Genomic DNA, 15,077 nt, shown 5'->3' with positions numbered 1-15,077 from the left:
CACACCTGAGCAGAGTCTCAGAGACAGATAAAATAGATACAACCCCAGGTATTGGTTCTTTTGAGGGATGAAGAGACCCACGGGTTCTATGGTCATGGCAGATGGGGTTCACTGCCATGTCAGATGGCCCTTCTTTGGAGCTGGTGTTTCTGCGTGATGGAACTGGACTCAGATGGGATCTCTTTTCACAAGACTTTCATGCTACTTTACTGGAACTGTAGTTGGTGTTGGGATTTAAAATATATTTAGGGGATTTGAATCTCTGGACTGACAATATGATAGCCAGGCCCTGAGCCTCAACAGACTTCAGCTTCTACACTCTGATTTATTGGACTTACCCCACTCAGCTAACATGGAGTTGAAGAAGGTCAACCACCACACCATGGAGCCTAGAGTGCCTACAACTGAAAGCAGGAGGATTGCATCCAGTATCCATGTGGAATCTAAGCTCCCACTTGACATAGATGTGCAATGGACACAACCAATCCAATGTCCACAGAGAAAATGTGGCATTGGTGTGGGAAGGGTGGCCATGGTGGCTGCTGGGTGCGGGGAATGGGAGGAACAGATGAGATGGGGAGGCGTTTTCGGGACTTGGAGTTGTCCTGGATGGTGCTTCACGGACAACTACGGGACATTGTAGATCCCCCCAGGGCCCACTGGATGGAACGTGGGAGAGTGTGGGCTATGATGTGGACCATTGACTATGGGGTGCAGCGATGCCCAGAGATGTACTTACCAGATACAATGGATGTGTCATGATGATGGGAGAGAGTGTTGCTCTGGAGGGAGTGGGGGGTGGGGGCGGTGGGGTTGAATGGGACTTCATATTTTTTTAAAAAATGAATAAAAAATTAAAAAAAAAAAAAAAAAAAGAGAACCACTGAGGCCTACATTTTCTACTTTCCCAATGATAGAAAATAGCATTTTGAAGGATAAAAGTTTTAAGAAAAAATTCTCTTAGAGGAGAAAAGGATTTTGTACTGTGAAAACATGCAGTGGTTAGAAAGAGCATTCCATACAACAGCTCTTATGTTCCATGGCCAAGTACTTCACTTGTAATGACTAGGTCAGGGTTTCTTCAATTTTTACAGCCACTGATTAAACAATGCCAACTCAAAGCTAACTGATTTTTGAGAATGGTGTCAGGTGGTTCTGCCTGATATTATGATTTTTCAAACATGGACCTAGAAATTTTGTAGCCATTTTTCTTTGAAGACCACTCTTAGAACTCCATCAGAAGCTAGACTGATTAGAATACCATATCCCAAAGCTGGAAGGTTAGATGCTTCAAGGTAGAGAGAGTAGCAGATTGATTCCTATTTTGTTCTTTGGTTGCATGTAGTCTGGAAAGTATATCTTCATTTTCTGCTGTACAACTGCATGTGGTTTTAAAATACGCCAAATAATACATCATCAATTTCTCTCAATGGTGAATAAAGAACATCATCAATTATAAGGAGATTTACTTCCATAGTGTTATTTATACCCCAATTTGGTCTTTAAAAATCCTGACAACTCATCCTTAAGACATCAAATATGATATTTTGCCCTGAAGTGATGGGTTCAGACTATTTAAGATACTGAGTGTTTTTTATCTCTTACTTAAAAATCTTAGGGGGCTCCTATTTCTTGACAGGCGGAATACTTCAGTAAGGAAAAGAAGTCGTGGGCTTGCTGCAGATTTTCTATACTGCACACTGAGATAGCAGAAATTTTATGGCTGACAATTGATTACAGCCCTAGTTTTCACTATTATTTTAAAACTTAAGATTAGAAGGCTGACAACCAACTGTTTTCTGTTAATAAAGCAGTGTGTGGATTGACATTCAGCTGCATCCTCTTTTAATCAAATAACAACAGCCTTCTTGGATACTCACCTACAACTTGTCTTTGCCAGTCTAAATCAAGTTCACAAAATAATTAATAAAAGGGAAAAAAACCTCTTCTCCCATGGAATGGATTTTCAGTCAGTGATGAATAGAAAAGTATCTTCCCTCATATGAGTATCACACAAGTGCCAGAGGCTAATTTATTCTCCTTATTGTAGTGGTTCTTTCCAACTATAAGGTGAAATATCTGCTAGTTCATAAGATAGTGCTTGCTTGGCCACACTGTATGTCAGTGATATGAGATATCCTTCAGTTTCTTTTGATAAGGAAATTTTGCTAATAGCTTGCTCTATTTTTTCTCCACCAAGCATAATACTTGACATTCATTTTGTGGATGGTATTACAAGTTTCTTAATAATTTATGTGACTAGTACTTGTTTTTGGTTCAAATTTTGGTCTCTTCTTTACAGATAAATTTAAACATTAATCCATTTCATATCAGAAAGAATTATATTTTGTACTTGTTTTAGAAAAACCTGGACTGGCTCAATAAATCACTGTTTTTAAAAAATGACATGAAGCTTTGATGGCTTCATGCCACTATCTGACATGGTTTCATTACACAGAATACACTAGAGGTAGAAGGAAATGGATTACTGGTCTAATAAAATCCAACTATCAGATATTCATCATCATATTACTTATCCTCATTTTTCTTTTATAGTTTCTTGTGCAAAAGCATCACACTAAAAAATCTCTTGTCTAAAGAAAGATTCACATTCTATATTTGTACCAGAGCCTTGTTTGCTATTTATATTTACAATGCTATCCTAAGTTGTTTGTACAGATGTTACTATTTTCATCCCTACTTTTACGCTTCAATGAACTACTGAGCTACAGATTCACTGTGGATTTGGCGAACTAATGCAATGCACTGGTAATAATAAAAAGGCATATTTAACAATTGTAATTGATAACATCAATAGACATTAGTTGAGATAATTGGATACCTTATAAATATTGGCCAAGACAAACAGAACGTAACAATCATTAAGAATATAATGGGGGAAACGGATGTGGCTCAATCAACTGGGTTCCCATCTACCATATAAGAGGTCCAGGGTTTGATGCCCAGGGCCTCCTGGTGAGGGCAAGCTGGCCCATGTGGTGAGCTGGCCCACTTGGAGTGAGAACCCATGTAGGAATGCAGCCCCACACAGGAGAGCCGCCCTGCGTGGAAAAGCCGCCCCACACAGGAGTGCCGGCTGACGTGGAGAGCTAGCGCAGCAAGATGATGCAACAAGAGACACAGAGGAGAGAAAATAAGAAGATGTAGCAGAACAGGGGAGCTGAGGTGGTGCAAGAGAGTAATCGCTTCTCTTACACTCCAGAAGGTCCTAGGATCGGTTCCTGGAGCTGCCTAATGAGAATACAAACAGATATAGAAGAACACACAGAGAGCAGACAATGGTGGAACAGGGGAGAAATAAATGAAAATAAATCTTTAAAAGAAAAAAAAAAGAATGCCAATGGGATAGCTGTGAAAATGAGCATTCATCTTACATTTCAAATCTGTAATGTGTATGAACAATGTTGTTTCACAGATTTTCCTCTGAAACAACCAAAATGCCAATATGCTAGTTCATGGACCTTCAGCAGCTCATGGATCATATACTTTAAGAAATGTGCCCTAGGCCAATCTGATGTGACAATATCATTATCAAAGAATGAGAATGCACAAGAATAGGCTTTGTGGGGCTAAGGAAAAACAACTCAGAGAGCAAGTGATTCTCCTGGTGTGTGCGAATAAATCGCACATCATAAAATGAGCCATGCCTTTGGAGGAATGGGTGGGCATACCTGAGGGTTCTCTTCCCGTTTTGGTTTGGGTGCAGCAGGTGGGGTGATAGTACGGCTCTCTGTTTGTTTCTCATCTGTTTCTGTGTGGGATTTAATTGTCTAGAAGAAGAAAAATCAAATGAAAATTCAGAATTCACCTTTTTATTAAAAGAATGAAAACCAAAAGCAGTTTGTAGCCAATAAAAAAAAGGAGAACATACTCAAATTGAGAACATATTAAACACGTAATTAAATTATTATGGATTCCTTTTGTTGGAGGAAGAGAAGTAAAGTGTGAGACCTCAGTTATTAAGTGGCATAAATAGAGTAAATATGAATCTATAAATAAAATAGCCAAAAGTTAAAAAATCCATGTTTTAATTCTAAGGTATGAAAATGAAGTATAGGTTGCTCTCTCTAATTACAATGTATTTTAGAACTTGGGGGCAGTTTCCCAGAAGCAAGCCCCTATTGCTATATATGGGTTAAGCTCCAGTTCACAGTGGGTTGAAGATCTGAATGATGTTGGAAAAACCTTACACACATGTTCTTCTCTTTCAGAACAATTTCAGTCATAATCTAAGAGATGTTGCAGAGCTACCCTCACTTGGGATATTTAAACCTTACTGCATCATCCACTAGAGGAAAGACACAATTGCCAAGGAAGGGCAAGGAATATGACCTCAACCAGAAGTTTCTTCTTTCTCTCTCTTTCACTCTCACTCACTCTCATTTTTAACCAAAAATGGATACATCTCCATAAAACAAACCACCAAACACATCCACAAGGGAATACAATGGGAAGGTAGTTTACAGTGACATTTTTAAGGTCATGGATATGCCAGAAAACTTATTTCATAGTTATCTGAATATGAAATGAGAGAAGTGTGAAAGTTGAGGAGGAAGAAGAAAGGATCAACAGCAAAGGGTTTGCTGCTTCATTCCAAGGCTGTGTGAAGCTCCCTGGATTCTCCTACTTCCATTTCTGAGGGTGAATTAGGCACTGAGTGGCAATGCCTCTAGGAAAGGGGCAAACCAATTCCTCCCACTAAGGAATTACCAAAGGTTCAAATTTCTTTTATGCAAGAAGAGTACAATTACTTCAGTGTTAGATAAAGAATACCAAAAAGCTTCCCAAAACAAAACAGAACAAAACATCAAAACATTAGGGTGGGAGTCTATCTCTCTTGCGTGGGGGGAAGCCATCTACCATATTGTGAGTAGCATTATGGAGAGGCCCACGTGGTGAGAAAAAGAACCTCTTGCCAACAGCTAGTGAGGAACTGAGGCCTGCCAAAACCACATGCATGGTCTTGGAAGTAGATTATCTAGCCCCAACTGAGCCTTGAAATGAGTGCAGCACTGAAAAACCAGTTTGATTGCAAACTCATGAGAGATCTTAAGCTAGAACCATCTAGCTAAACTGCAACCTGATTCCTGACCCTCAGAAACTGTATGAGAGAATAAATGCTTATTGTTTTAAGCCACTTCAACAAACCAAACAACAACAAAAACATTAGGATGGAAGAATGTCATGGAAATGGTAGAGTAGGGAGCCCCTAGACCCTCAACTGAAGAAACCATTAAGCTGGCAAACAGTGGCAGAATCAGCTTTTTTGGACCTCTGGAATGTAATAAAAAGAAATCAGGAGGGTGCGGTGCGAAAAAAGAGGCTACTAGATCGCAGTAGAAAGCATTGTGGTGTTTTTGCCTACCTGCCTACCTGCAGCCCACATTCCTAGTGTAGTTTGGTGATGCAAGAAGGTGCAATATGGACCTTGTTCTCAAAAACTTTTGGTTGTGCATTTTGATATGCCTGGCAGTTTCCTGAGGGACTGGTACAGAGGCAGATTGTTGTTTTGCACCCACGGGCTGGAGTAACTTTAAAAGCTGATGAAAACATGTAAAATCATATACTACCCATAGTCACATGGGACAAGGGACAGTGGACAGCAGACAGACCCAAAAGCCTGGGAAGGAGGAGGGTGAGGAGAAAGATTTTTGGAAGAATAATGGCTTTGAAGAGCTACCATGTACACTGGATTATCCGGAGTGCATTACATACATGCAAGGCTGGACATACTCCCAGAAAGATCTGAGAGGACCCCAGGTTTGCATCTCTGGCCAATCTTTGGGCTCTGTGAAAACAGGAAGTGAAGGTCAAGGCAGAATTATAGGCAGCTTTGCTTAGCACTGAAGGAATGCCTTAGCTCAGTGCCAATCTGCAGAATCAGGACAGTTTTTTTGGTTTGTTTTTTTTGTTTTTTAATTTATCTTCTTGGCTCTGGTGTTTAAGGAAATCTGTCAGGTCAACAGGATGACTAATGAGATAATGAAACAAAACTACAGAGACCATTCATGACAAGGGAAAAAATCTTTGCAAAAAGTTTGGAAGTCACAAAATGTACAACACTAGCCCTCCACAATCAATAGCAGCAAATCCTGTGGAGATGGGGAGAATGTGGTTTCTGGAATTACCACACTATTATAATCAAAATGGCCAGTTTTCAACAAAAATATTACAAGGCATACAAAAAAAACCCACCAAAAAGTATGGTCCATTTACAGGAAAGAAAACAGCAGAAACCATCCCTGAGAAAGCCCGGACATTGGACTTACTAGGCAACAATTTTTAAATCAACTGTCTTAAATATGCTCAAAAAGCTAGAGGACACCATGGAAAAAGAACTAAAAGAAACCAGGAGAACACTGTCTCACAAAATAGAGACTACAAATAGAGAGACTGAAATTATAAAAAGGAACTAAATAGAAATTCTGGGGCTAAAAAACAATACTGAAAAGGAAAATTCACTAAAGGGGTACTACAGCAGATCTGAGCAGGCAGAAGAAAGAAATCAATAATTTAAAGTAGGGGCTGGGGAGTGGGGTATATGGGAACCTCTTACGTTTTTCAACGTAATGTTTTGTATGATCTATTTAGCTATAAAAAAAAGACAATAACAATTTTAAAAATCTCCAAAAAAAGATAAGTCAAATTGAAATTATCCAGTTTGAGAGCAGGAAGAAAAATTTCAGAAAACTGAACAGAGCCTAAACGATCTGCAGTACACCATCAAGCATTACAGAAATCCCAGAAGGAAGACAGAAGAGGGGCAGAAAGACTATTTGAAGAAATAATGGCTAAAAACTCCCCAAATTTGATGAAATACATTTACACATTCAAGAAGCTAAACAAACTTCAAGCAGGATAAACTCTAAGAGAGCTATACTAAGATATTATAATCAAACTGTCAAAAGACCAAGACAAAGAGAGTATCTTGAAAGCAGCAAAAAGAAAAGTGATTTATCATGTACAATGGCTTCTTAAGAAGATTAGCAGCTAATTTCTTATTAGAAACCATGGAAGACAGAAGGCAGTAAGATGGCACAAACTGCTGAAAGAAAAAAAAAGAGCCAATCAAAAGATCAACATCCAGCCAAACTATCTTTCACAAACAGAAGAAATGAGAAGCAGATATGGCTCTACCAGTTGGGCACCCGCTTACCACATGGGTGGTTAGGGTCCTGTTGCCTCCTAAAGAAGAGAGGCAGATGCTGTACCCACCACAATGAGCTAGACGCCATACCCACTGCAACGAGCTAGATGCTGCAGTGCCACAACAAGCAGATACCTAAACAAGCAGATGCCACAAGCCAGCAGATGCTGCAGCCTATGGCGAGTGGATGTGGCTCAGGACATTAGGCCCTTGCCTCCCATGTGGGAGGTCCTAGGTCAGTTGCTGGGGTTCAGGGTCAAGGTTAGGGAAAAAAGTAAATAAATAAATCTTAAAAAAACAAAACAGAACAGAAGAAATGAAGACATTCCCAGATAATAAAAAAAGCTGAGGGAGTTCCTCTACTGTAGACCTGCCCTATAATAAATGTTAAAGTGATGTCTTCTGGCTGAAATCAAAGGACACTAGACAGTACCTTGAAGTCATACTCCGGTAAAGATAACAACAACATAGGTAAATATAAAAGCAGGTATTGTATTTTTGCTTTGTAATTCCTGTTTTGTTTCATGTATGATATAAAAGACAAATATATAAAGCAGTAATAAATCTATGTCAATGGCCACAAAAATAAAGATATAATTTATTACAATAACAACTTAAGCAAGGGAGGGGGAATGGAGCTGTATAGGAGCAGAATTTTCATACACTACTAAAGCTAAGTCTGAATAAATTAAAACTAGATTGTTATAAATTTAGGATGTTAATTGTAATCCATATCATAACCACAAAGAAAATAACAAATATACAGAAAAGGAAATGAGAAGGGAGTGAAAACTGTACAGTAGAAAAAAATAAGAAACCAAAGAAGGTCGTAATGGAGGAATTGAGGAGCAAAAAAAAGACAAAAGACATATAGAAAACAAAGAGCAAGATGGCAGAAGTTCTTCTTTATCAATAATTACTTTAAATATAAATAGATTAAACTCACCAATCAAAAGACAGAGATTGGCAAAATAAATAAAAATAAACAAATATGCTCCAACTATATGCTGTCTGCAGACTCACTTTAGATCCAAAGACACAAACAGATTGAAAGTGAAAGGAAGGAAAAAGACATTCCATGCAAAGAGTAACCAAAAGAGAGCTGGGGTGGCCATAGTAATATCAGATAAAATAAACTTTAAGTCAAAGAGTGTTACAAGAGACAAAAAAGGTCATTGTATAGTGATAAAAAGGATAAAATGTCAACTTATAAAGATAACACAATTATCAACATATATGCACAGAGTCCCAAAATGTATGAAGCATATAGTGACAGACTGAAAGGAGAAATAGACATTTCTACTATAATAGTAGGAGAAACTTCAATATCCTACTTTAAATAATGGATAAAACATCTAAACAGAACATCAGTAAGGAAATACAGGACATGAACAACACTATAAAACATAACAGGTAAATATATATAGAACACTCCATACAACTGCATTAATTAATGTGTATTTTTTAAGTACACATGGAACATTCTCCAGGACAGACATATGTTCAGCCAAAAAACCGGTTTCAATAAATTAAAAAAGACCTACAAGAATATTCTACAACCACAATGGGATGAGGCTAGAAATCAACAAAAGAAGAAAAACTGGAAAATTCACTTATATGTGGAAATTAAACACAAACTCTTAAAATAACCAATGAGTTGGAAAAAATCACAAGGGAAATTAGAAAATGCTTTGAGAAAAATGAAAATAAAAACAGCATATATTAAAATTTATGGGATGTAGTGAAAGCAGTATTCAGAAAGAAATTAATAACTGTTAAAACCTATATTAAAAAAGAAGAGAGGAGTGGCTGTACCTCAGTGGTTGAGAGCCTGCTTCCCCAAAAGAAGGAGGAGGAGGGGGAGGTAGGGGAGGTAGGGAAGGAGAGAGAGGAAGAGGAGGAAAAACGTCTCAAATCAATCATCTAACTTTACACATTAAGGAACTAGAAAAAGAAGAGCAAACTAAACCCAAGGCTAAGAAAAGAAAGGAAATAATAAGGATCATATTGGAGCTAAATGAAATATAGAATACAAACAACAGAATCAACAAACCAAAAAGGTCTTTGCAAAGATCAATAAAAGTGACAAAACTTTAGCTAGACTGCCAAAAACAAGAGAGAAAGCACAAATAACTAAAACCAGGAATAAAAGTGGTGACATTATTACTGACTTTACCAAAATAAAAAGATTATAGAGAGTATTATGGACAATGCATACTTCGAAAAATTCAATAATCTAACAATGGAAATATTCCTAGAAACATACAGATTACCTAAATGGACTCAAAAAGAAATGTAAAATCTGAACAAACCTATAGCAAGTAAAGATATTTAAGCACTAAACAAAAATCAAAAACCTTCCAAAAAAGAAAACTCTAAGACCACATGGCCTCACTGGTAAAGTCAACTAATACTTGAAGGAGAATTAACACCAATCCTTCCCAAACCCTTCCAAACAATAGCAGAGAGAGCAACACTTCCTAACTCACATTGTGAGGCCAGCATTACCCTGATATCAAAGCCAGACAAAGGCACCACAAGAGAACCAAGATCAGTATCCCTTATAAATATAGATGTAAAAATATTCAACAAAATACTAGCAAACCAAATCCACCAGTATATTATAAAGGTTATATATCATTACAAGGTGGGATTTACCCCAGGAAAGTAAGGGCAGTTCATAATGAAAACACTCAAGAAAACTAGGGATAGAGCAAATTTCCTCAACAATAAAGGCCATTTATGAAAAAGTCACAGCTAATATCACATTCAATGGTGAAAAACTGAAAGTTTTCCCTCAGTTCCTAGCCAGGGGAGCTCTGTCACATTCCCCAATGGAACAACAACAATCCTCTGAGTGCAATAGCTAAGACCAATAAGGAAGGATGATCCAACAATGAGCCCCTGATGCTAATGACTATGCTTGTGGGCCTGTGGGCCTGAAATAAGAACTAGGCCTAGAGCTGCAGGGTGCCTAAGAGTTACCTCCTGGGAGCCTCCATGTTGCTCAAATGTGGCCACTGTCTAAGTCAAACTCAGTATGTAAATGCATTACCTTCCCCCCAGCATGGGACATGACTCCCTGGGATGAGCCTCCCTGGTGATGAGGGATTATTACCAATCAACAGCTGGTGATGCAACTAGAAAAAGACCTTGAATAAAAGGGGGAAATGGTAAAGACAATGAGTTTATATGGCTAAGAGACTTCAAAATGAGTTGGGAGGCCATCAGAGGGGTCACGCTTATGCATGTATCAGCAGGATCCCAGAGACAGCCAAAGTAGATACAACCCCAGGTACTGGTACTCCTGAGGGCTATGGAGACACATAGGTTCGACACTCATGGCAAATGGCTCTGGCATTCAGTACCTTGTCAGTGGGTCCTATTTTGGAATTTGTGCTTCTGAGTGTTACGGAGTTGGACTCAGGTGTGACCTTTCTACACATGCCACTTCTGTCACTTTTCCTGAACATGTAGTTGGCGCTGGGGTTGGTGTATAATCAAGGCTTGAATCTCTGGACTGGCCATGTGCCAGCTGGGCCCTGAGCCTCAGCAGAGTTGCAACTCTGATAGCAGGGAGAGGGAAGAAGAAATGTGACGTGGGGGCATTTTTGGGACTTGGAGTTGTCCTAAACGATATTGCAGGGAGAGATGCTGGACATTTTATATCTTGCCATAACCAACTGAATGTACTGAGGGAGAGTATAAACTACAATGTCAACTATAATCCATGTGGTGCAGCTGTGCTCCAAAATGTATCCAACAAATGCAATGAATGTGCCACAATGATGAAAGAGGTTGTTGATGTGGGAAGAGTGGGGTGTGAGGGGTGGGGGATATATGGGAACCTCTTATATTTTTTAATATAACATTATTTGTGATCTATGTACCTTTAAAAAGAAAAAGACAAAAAATGCAAAAAAAAAAAAAAAGTAAAAAATACATTATTGCTTTGTAATATGTGTATATTAGGAAAAATAAAAGAACCAAGAAAAAAATAAAAAAAGATCAGGAAAAAGAGAAGGATGCCCTTCAACATGTACTATTAAACACTGCTATTCAGTGACACACTGAAAGTTCTAGCCAGAATAAAGTGGCAGTTTCAAACTGGAAAGGAAGAAGTAATCCAATCCCCGGTATGGCCTCCTCTCTACTCCCCAAATGGGAGCAGATGTGGCTCAAGAGATTGAGTGCCTGCCTTCCCACATGGGAAGTCCCAGGTTCAGTTCCTCGTGTCTCCTAAGAACAAAAAAACAAGCAAGTGAACAAATAAAAAAACCAACTCAGGGGAGCTGATGTGGCTCAATGGTTGAGTGCCAGCTTCCCACATATGAGGGCCTGGGTTCAATTCCTGGCCCTGGTACTTCAAAAAACAAAAACAAAAACAAAAAACAAAAAACAAAACAAAACAAAACAAAAAAACTACCCAACTAAAAAATGGCCAAAGGACTTGACTAGACATTTTTCCAAAGAAGATAGGCAAATGGCCAACAAGCACATGAAAGAAATTCTCAACATCATTAGTCATTAGGGCAATGAAGATAAAACAATGAGATACCACTTCACACCCACTATGATTATAATAAAAAATGGAAAATGGAAGTGCCAGTGAAGATGTAGAGAAATAAGAAGTTTTGTACATTGCTGATGAGAATATAAAATGGTGTGGCCTCTGAGCAAAAGAACTTGGTGGTTCTTCAAAAAGTTAAACACAGAACTACAGTATGACCCAGCAATTCCATTCCCAGTAATATATCCAAAAGAAATGAAAACAGATAAACAAGTAATTGTACATAAATATTTGCAGCAGCACTATAGAGAGTAGCCAAAAGGTGGAAACAACCCAAATGTCCATCAATGGAGGTATGGATAAAGAAATTGTGGTATATCCATACAATGGAATATTATTCAGCCATAAAAAGGAATAAGAACTGGTGTTAAAACATAGGTGATCCTTGAAGACATTATGCTAAGTCAAAGAAGCCAGAAATAAAACTCCACTATTTTACGATTCCCTTTATAGGAATATCCAGAATAGGTAAATCCTCAGAGACAGAAGGTAGATTGCTGATTGGGAGGGAGTTTAATGGATGTGGAGTTTTATTTTGGGGGGATGAAAATGTGTTAGAAATAGAAATGTACTAAATGCCACTGAATTGTTTACTTTAAAATAGTTAATTTTATATTTTGTGAATTTCACCTCAATTAATTAAAAATGCTAGGGTGGGAAACAAAAAAAGATGGATTAACCCAAAAGTCTGGTCTCTACCAAAGAGTATAAACCATTATCCAGAAAGGAAGCCAGCTTACAGATAATAATTTTTGCACACATGGTATTTAAGCAGTTACCAGTGATTTTTAAAACAGGAGATTTCTAAAAACATCTGGATTTCTGGCTTTTCTTGAAAGATTCATATGATAAAAATTGGCTGTCACCAAAAAGCAGCTGCTTCCTTGAGCTACAGCATATATTTTCAAGTTTACCATAGTCTCTTCCACTCTCTACTGTCCTTCTGACACAGAGTCCAAGTTGTCAATTATTATCATACTTGTCTACTGGTTATTTTAAAGAGCAATTAAGAATAAAAATGGGATATTTCTTGTACTCACATCCCCACTGAAAATAAAAAAGTAAGTCTACTTGTGTATTGCCAGCCTGCTTTACTCATTTACATTTCCTGCTTTGCATCCATGGCTATTTGAATTAGCAGCTCCTGTTCTTTTGGGTTTCTGGTATTATAAAGGAAGAGATGAGATGTGGGTGTGTTTTCGGAACTTGGAGTTGTCTTGGGTGGTGCTGCAGGGACAGTTACCGAACATTCTATGTCCTCCCATGGCCCACTGGGTGGAATGTGGGAGAGTGTGGGCTATGATGTGGATCATTGACCATGAGGTGCAGCAGTGCTCAGAGATGTATTCACCATGCAATGAATGTCTCATGATGATGGAGGAGATTGTTGTTATGGGGGGAGGAGTGGGGTGAGGGGGGTGGGGGGTATATGGGGACCTCATATTTTTTGAACGTAATATTAAAAATATAAATAAAGACAAAAAAAAATTAAAAAAAAAAAGATAGAATCCAAAAACTTTGGAAAAGTCCAGAACTAAGTTACCATTTATACCCTGAATTCAAACTTGCCTTCTGAGAGCTGGCTGCATGAATAATCAAAGTTAGGCACTTGCAAAGAAATGAATGTCCAAATAGTCTCAGAAATAAGGTCAAATAAATTTGGATTGAAGACAAAGCAAAATCCATCTTTTGGTCACTGGGATCTATATCCCCTACTGCAGTAATAGCATTAGAATGAGGATAGGGAGATGGTCAGCCAAGGTTTATTAAGAGGAAGATTGGAATTTGGGGATAATATATTGGATAATATTCTCATAAATGCTCCTGTTTTAGAGGCTATTATAGGTTCTATGAAACATACATATGGAAATGGCAAACTTATTTTTTTTCCATAAAACCTTGGATTTCTTTTGGTAGCTTAGCCTTGAGAACATCCACACAAAGGCCTTTGTTATGGAGTGGGGAATGGGATGAAGAAGAAACGAATATAATTCCTGAAAACCAATTCTGTGCTAGGCATAGTCTTCCTTAAGTTAAACATCTCATTTCATTATCAGGTGTTAGCCCCATTACATGAAGTGCCCGATGGGACAAGGACACAAAAAGAGGTGATGTGGAAACTCTAATATAGGTTTGTCTGGCTTCATCTACTTTTCTGTCTGAAAATATGTCCTCCAGCTTCAAGCTTTTTAAACTCTATTTGTTTTCTCAGAGCCACAAGGTAATATGTGCTTCCACTAAAGGGTAAGACAAGGGATCTTTTATCTGAGGTAGATAAGGAAGTCGGTTATGCCTGATGGGGGAAGAAATGGGACCACTGATATTACTACGAACCCTGCCTTCTCCCTTTCCTATGCCAACATGGGTAGGCCTTTGAACCTACACAACTTACCATGCTTCCTTCCCTGGATGTAAAGCCTCAGTGCCTGCTTCAAATGTACCAGAGAATGATCACTTTGAGGGCATAGGCTTCAATTTATCCAGCCTTGTATATATATACACCACATGTTCAAAGCAGGTGGTATTTAATCAATATATTTTTGTTCAATGAACAAAATTATTACCCTAAAGGAAACAGGAGAAAAGAAAGCAAAAAGGAAGCCACCTAGCCTTGTCATATAAAGAATGTTGGACACAGGTTTTGATAATTCCATGAGAGGCTGTAAGTGGTATTTCCATGACTAAATATTTATACTGCTTCACCCTTAGCCCATCTATGAGAGATCTTAAAGAGTTCGAAATGTAGTATTCAGAATGAAAGAGAAAAGAGTAAAGAAAGTCAATAGAGGGAATAGACACCCAGTGGATAGGGTGTCTGTCTACCACATGGGAGGTCCACAGTTCAAACCCCAGACCTCCTTGACCCGTGTGGAGCTGGCCCACATGCAGTGCTGATGCGCGCAAGCAGTGCTGTGCCATGTAGAGGAGCCCCACGCGCAAGGAGTGCGCCCTGTAACAAGAGCCGCCCAGCGCGAAAGAAAGTTCAGCCTGCCCAGGAATGGTGCTGCACACATGGAGAGCTGACACAACAAGATGATGCAACAAAAAGAAACACAGATTCCCAGTGCCGCTGATAAGGATAGAAGCGGTCACAGAAGAAGACACAGCAAATGGACACAGAGAGCAGAAAACTGGGGGGTGGGGGTGGGGGGTGGGAAGGGGAGAGAAATAAATAAAATAAATCTTAAAAAAAAAAAAAAAAAGTCAATAGAAAGCTGTGAGGTAAGAGAACTCTGAAAATGGAGTCTAAAGGGAATCCCTGCTGACAGAGCTTAGTAATCTATAAGACTGCTATGCCAGGTGGCCTGTCAAATGAAAACAGCAATGATTGGGTTCCTC

The 15,077-nt window shown here is 38.6% G+C and overlaps 1 protein-coding gene across 42 annotated transcripts in view; it reads right to left on the bottom strand.

The window, feature by feature from the left end:
- PHF21A (PHD finger protein 21A) overlaps positions 1-15,077 on the bottom strand; it is a 255,817-nt gene that overhangs the window by 33,990 nt on the left and 206,750 nt on the right. For all 42 annotated transcript variants that reach the window (XM_058305452.2, XM_071218081.1, XM_058305479.2 and 39 more), the window contains one exon: positions 3,693-3,791. In XM_058305452.2, coding sequence (XP_058161435.1) covers positions 3,693-3,791 — 99 coding nt within the window. The remainder of the gene's footprint in view (positions 1-3,692; positions 3,792-15,077) is intronic.

This window comes from Dasypus novemcinctus, chromosome 10 (genome assembly GCF_030445035.2).
Source record: "Dasypus novemcinctus isolate mDasNov1 chromosome 10, mDasNov1.1.hap2, whole genome shotgun sequence".
In the NCBI taxonomy this organism is placed as follows: domain Eukaryota; kingdom Metazoa; phylum Chordata; class Mammalia; order Cingulata; family Dasypodidae; genus Dasypus; species Dasypus novemcinctus.
The sequence above is the reverse complement of the archived record's forward strand: the minus strand, read 5'-3'. Positions and strand labels throughout refer to the sequence as shown.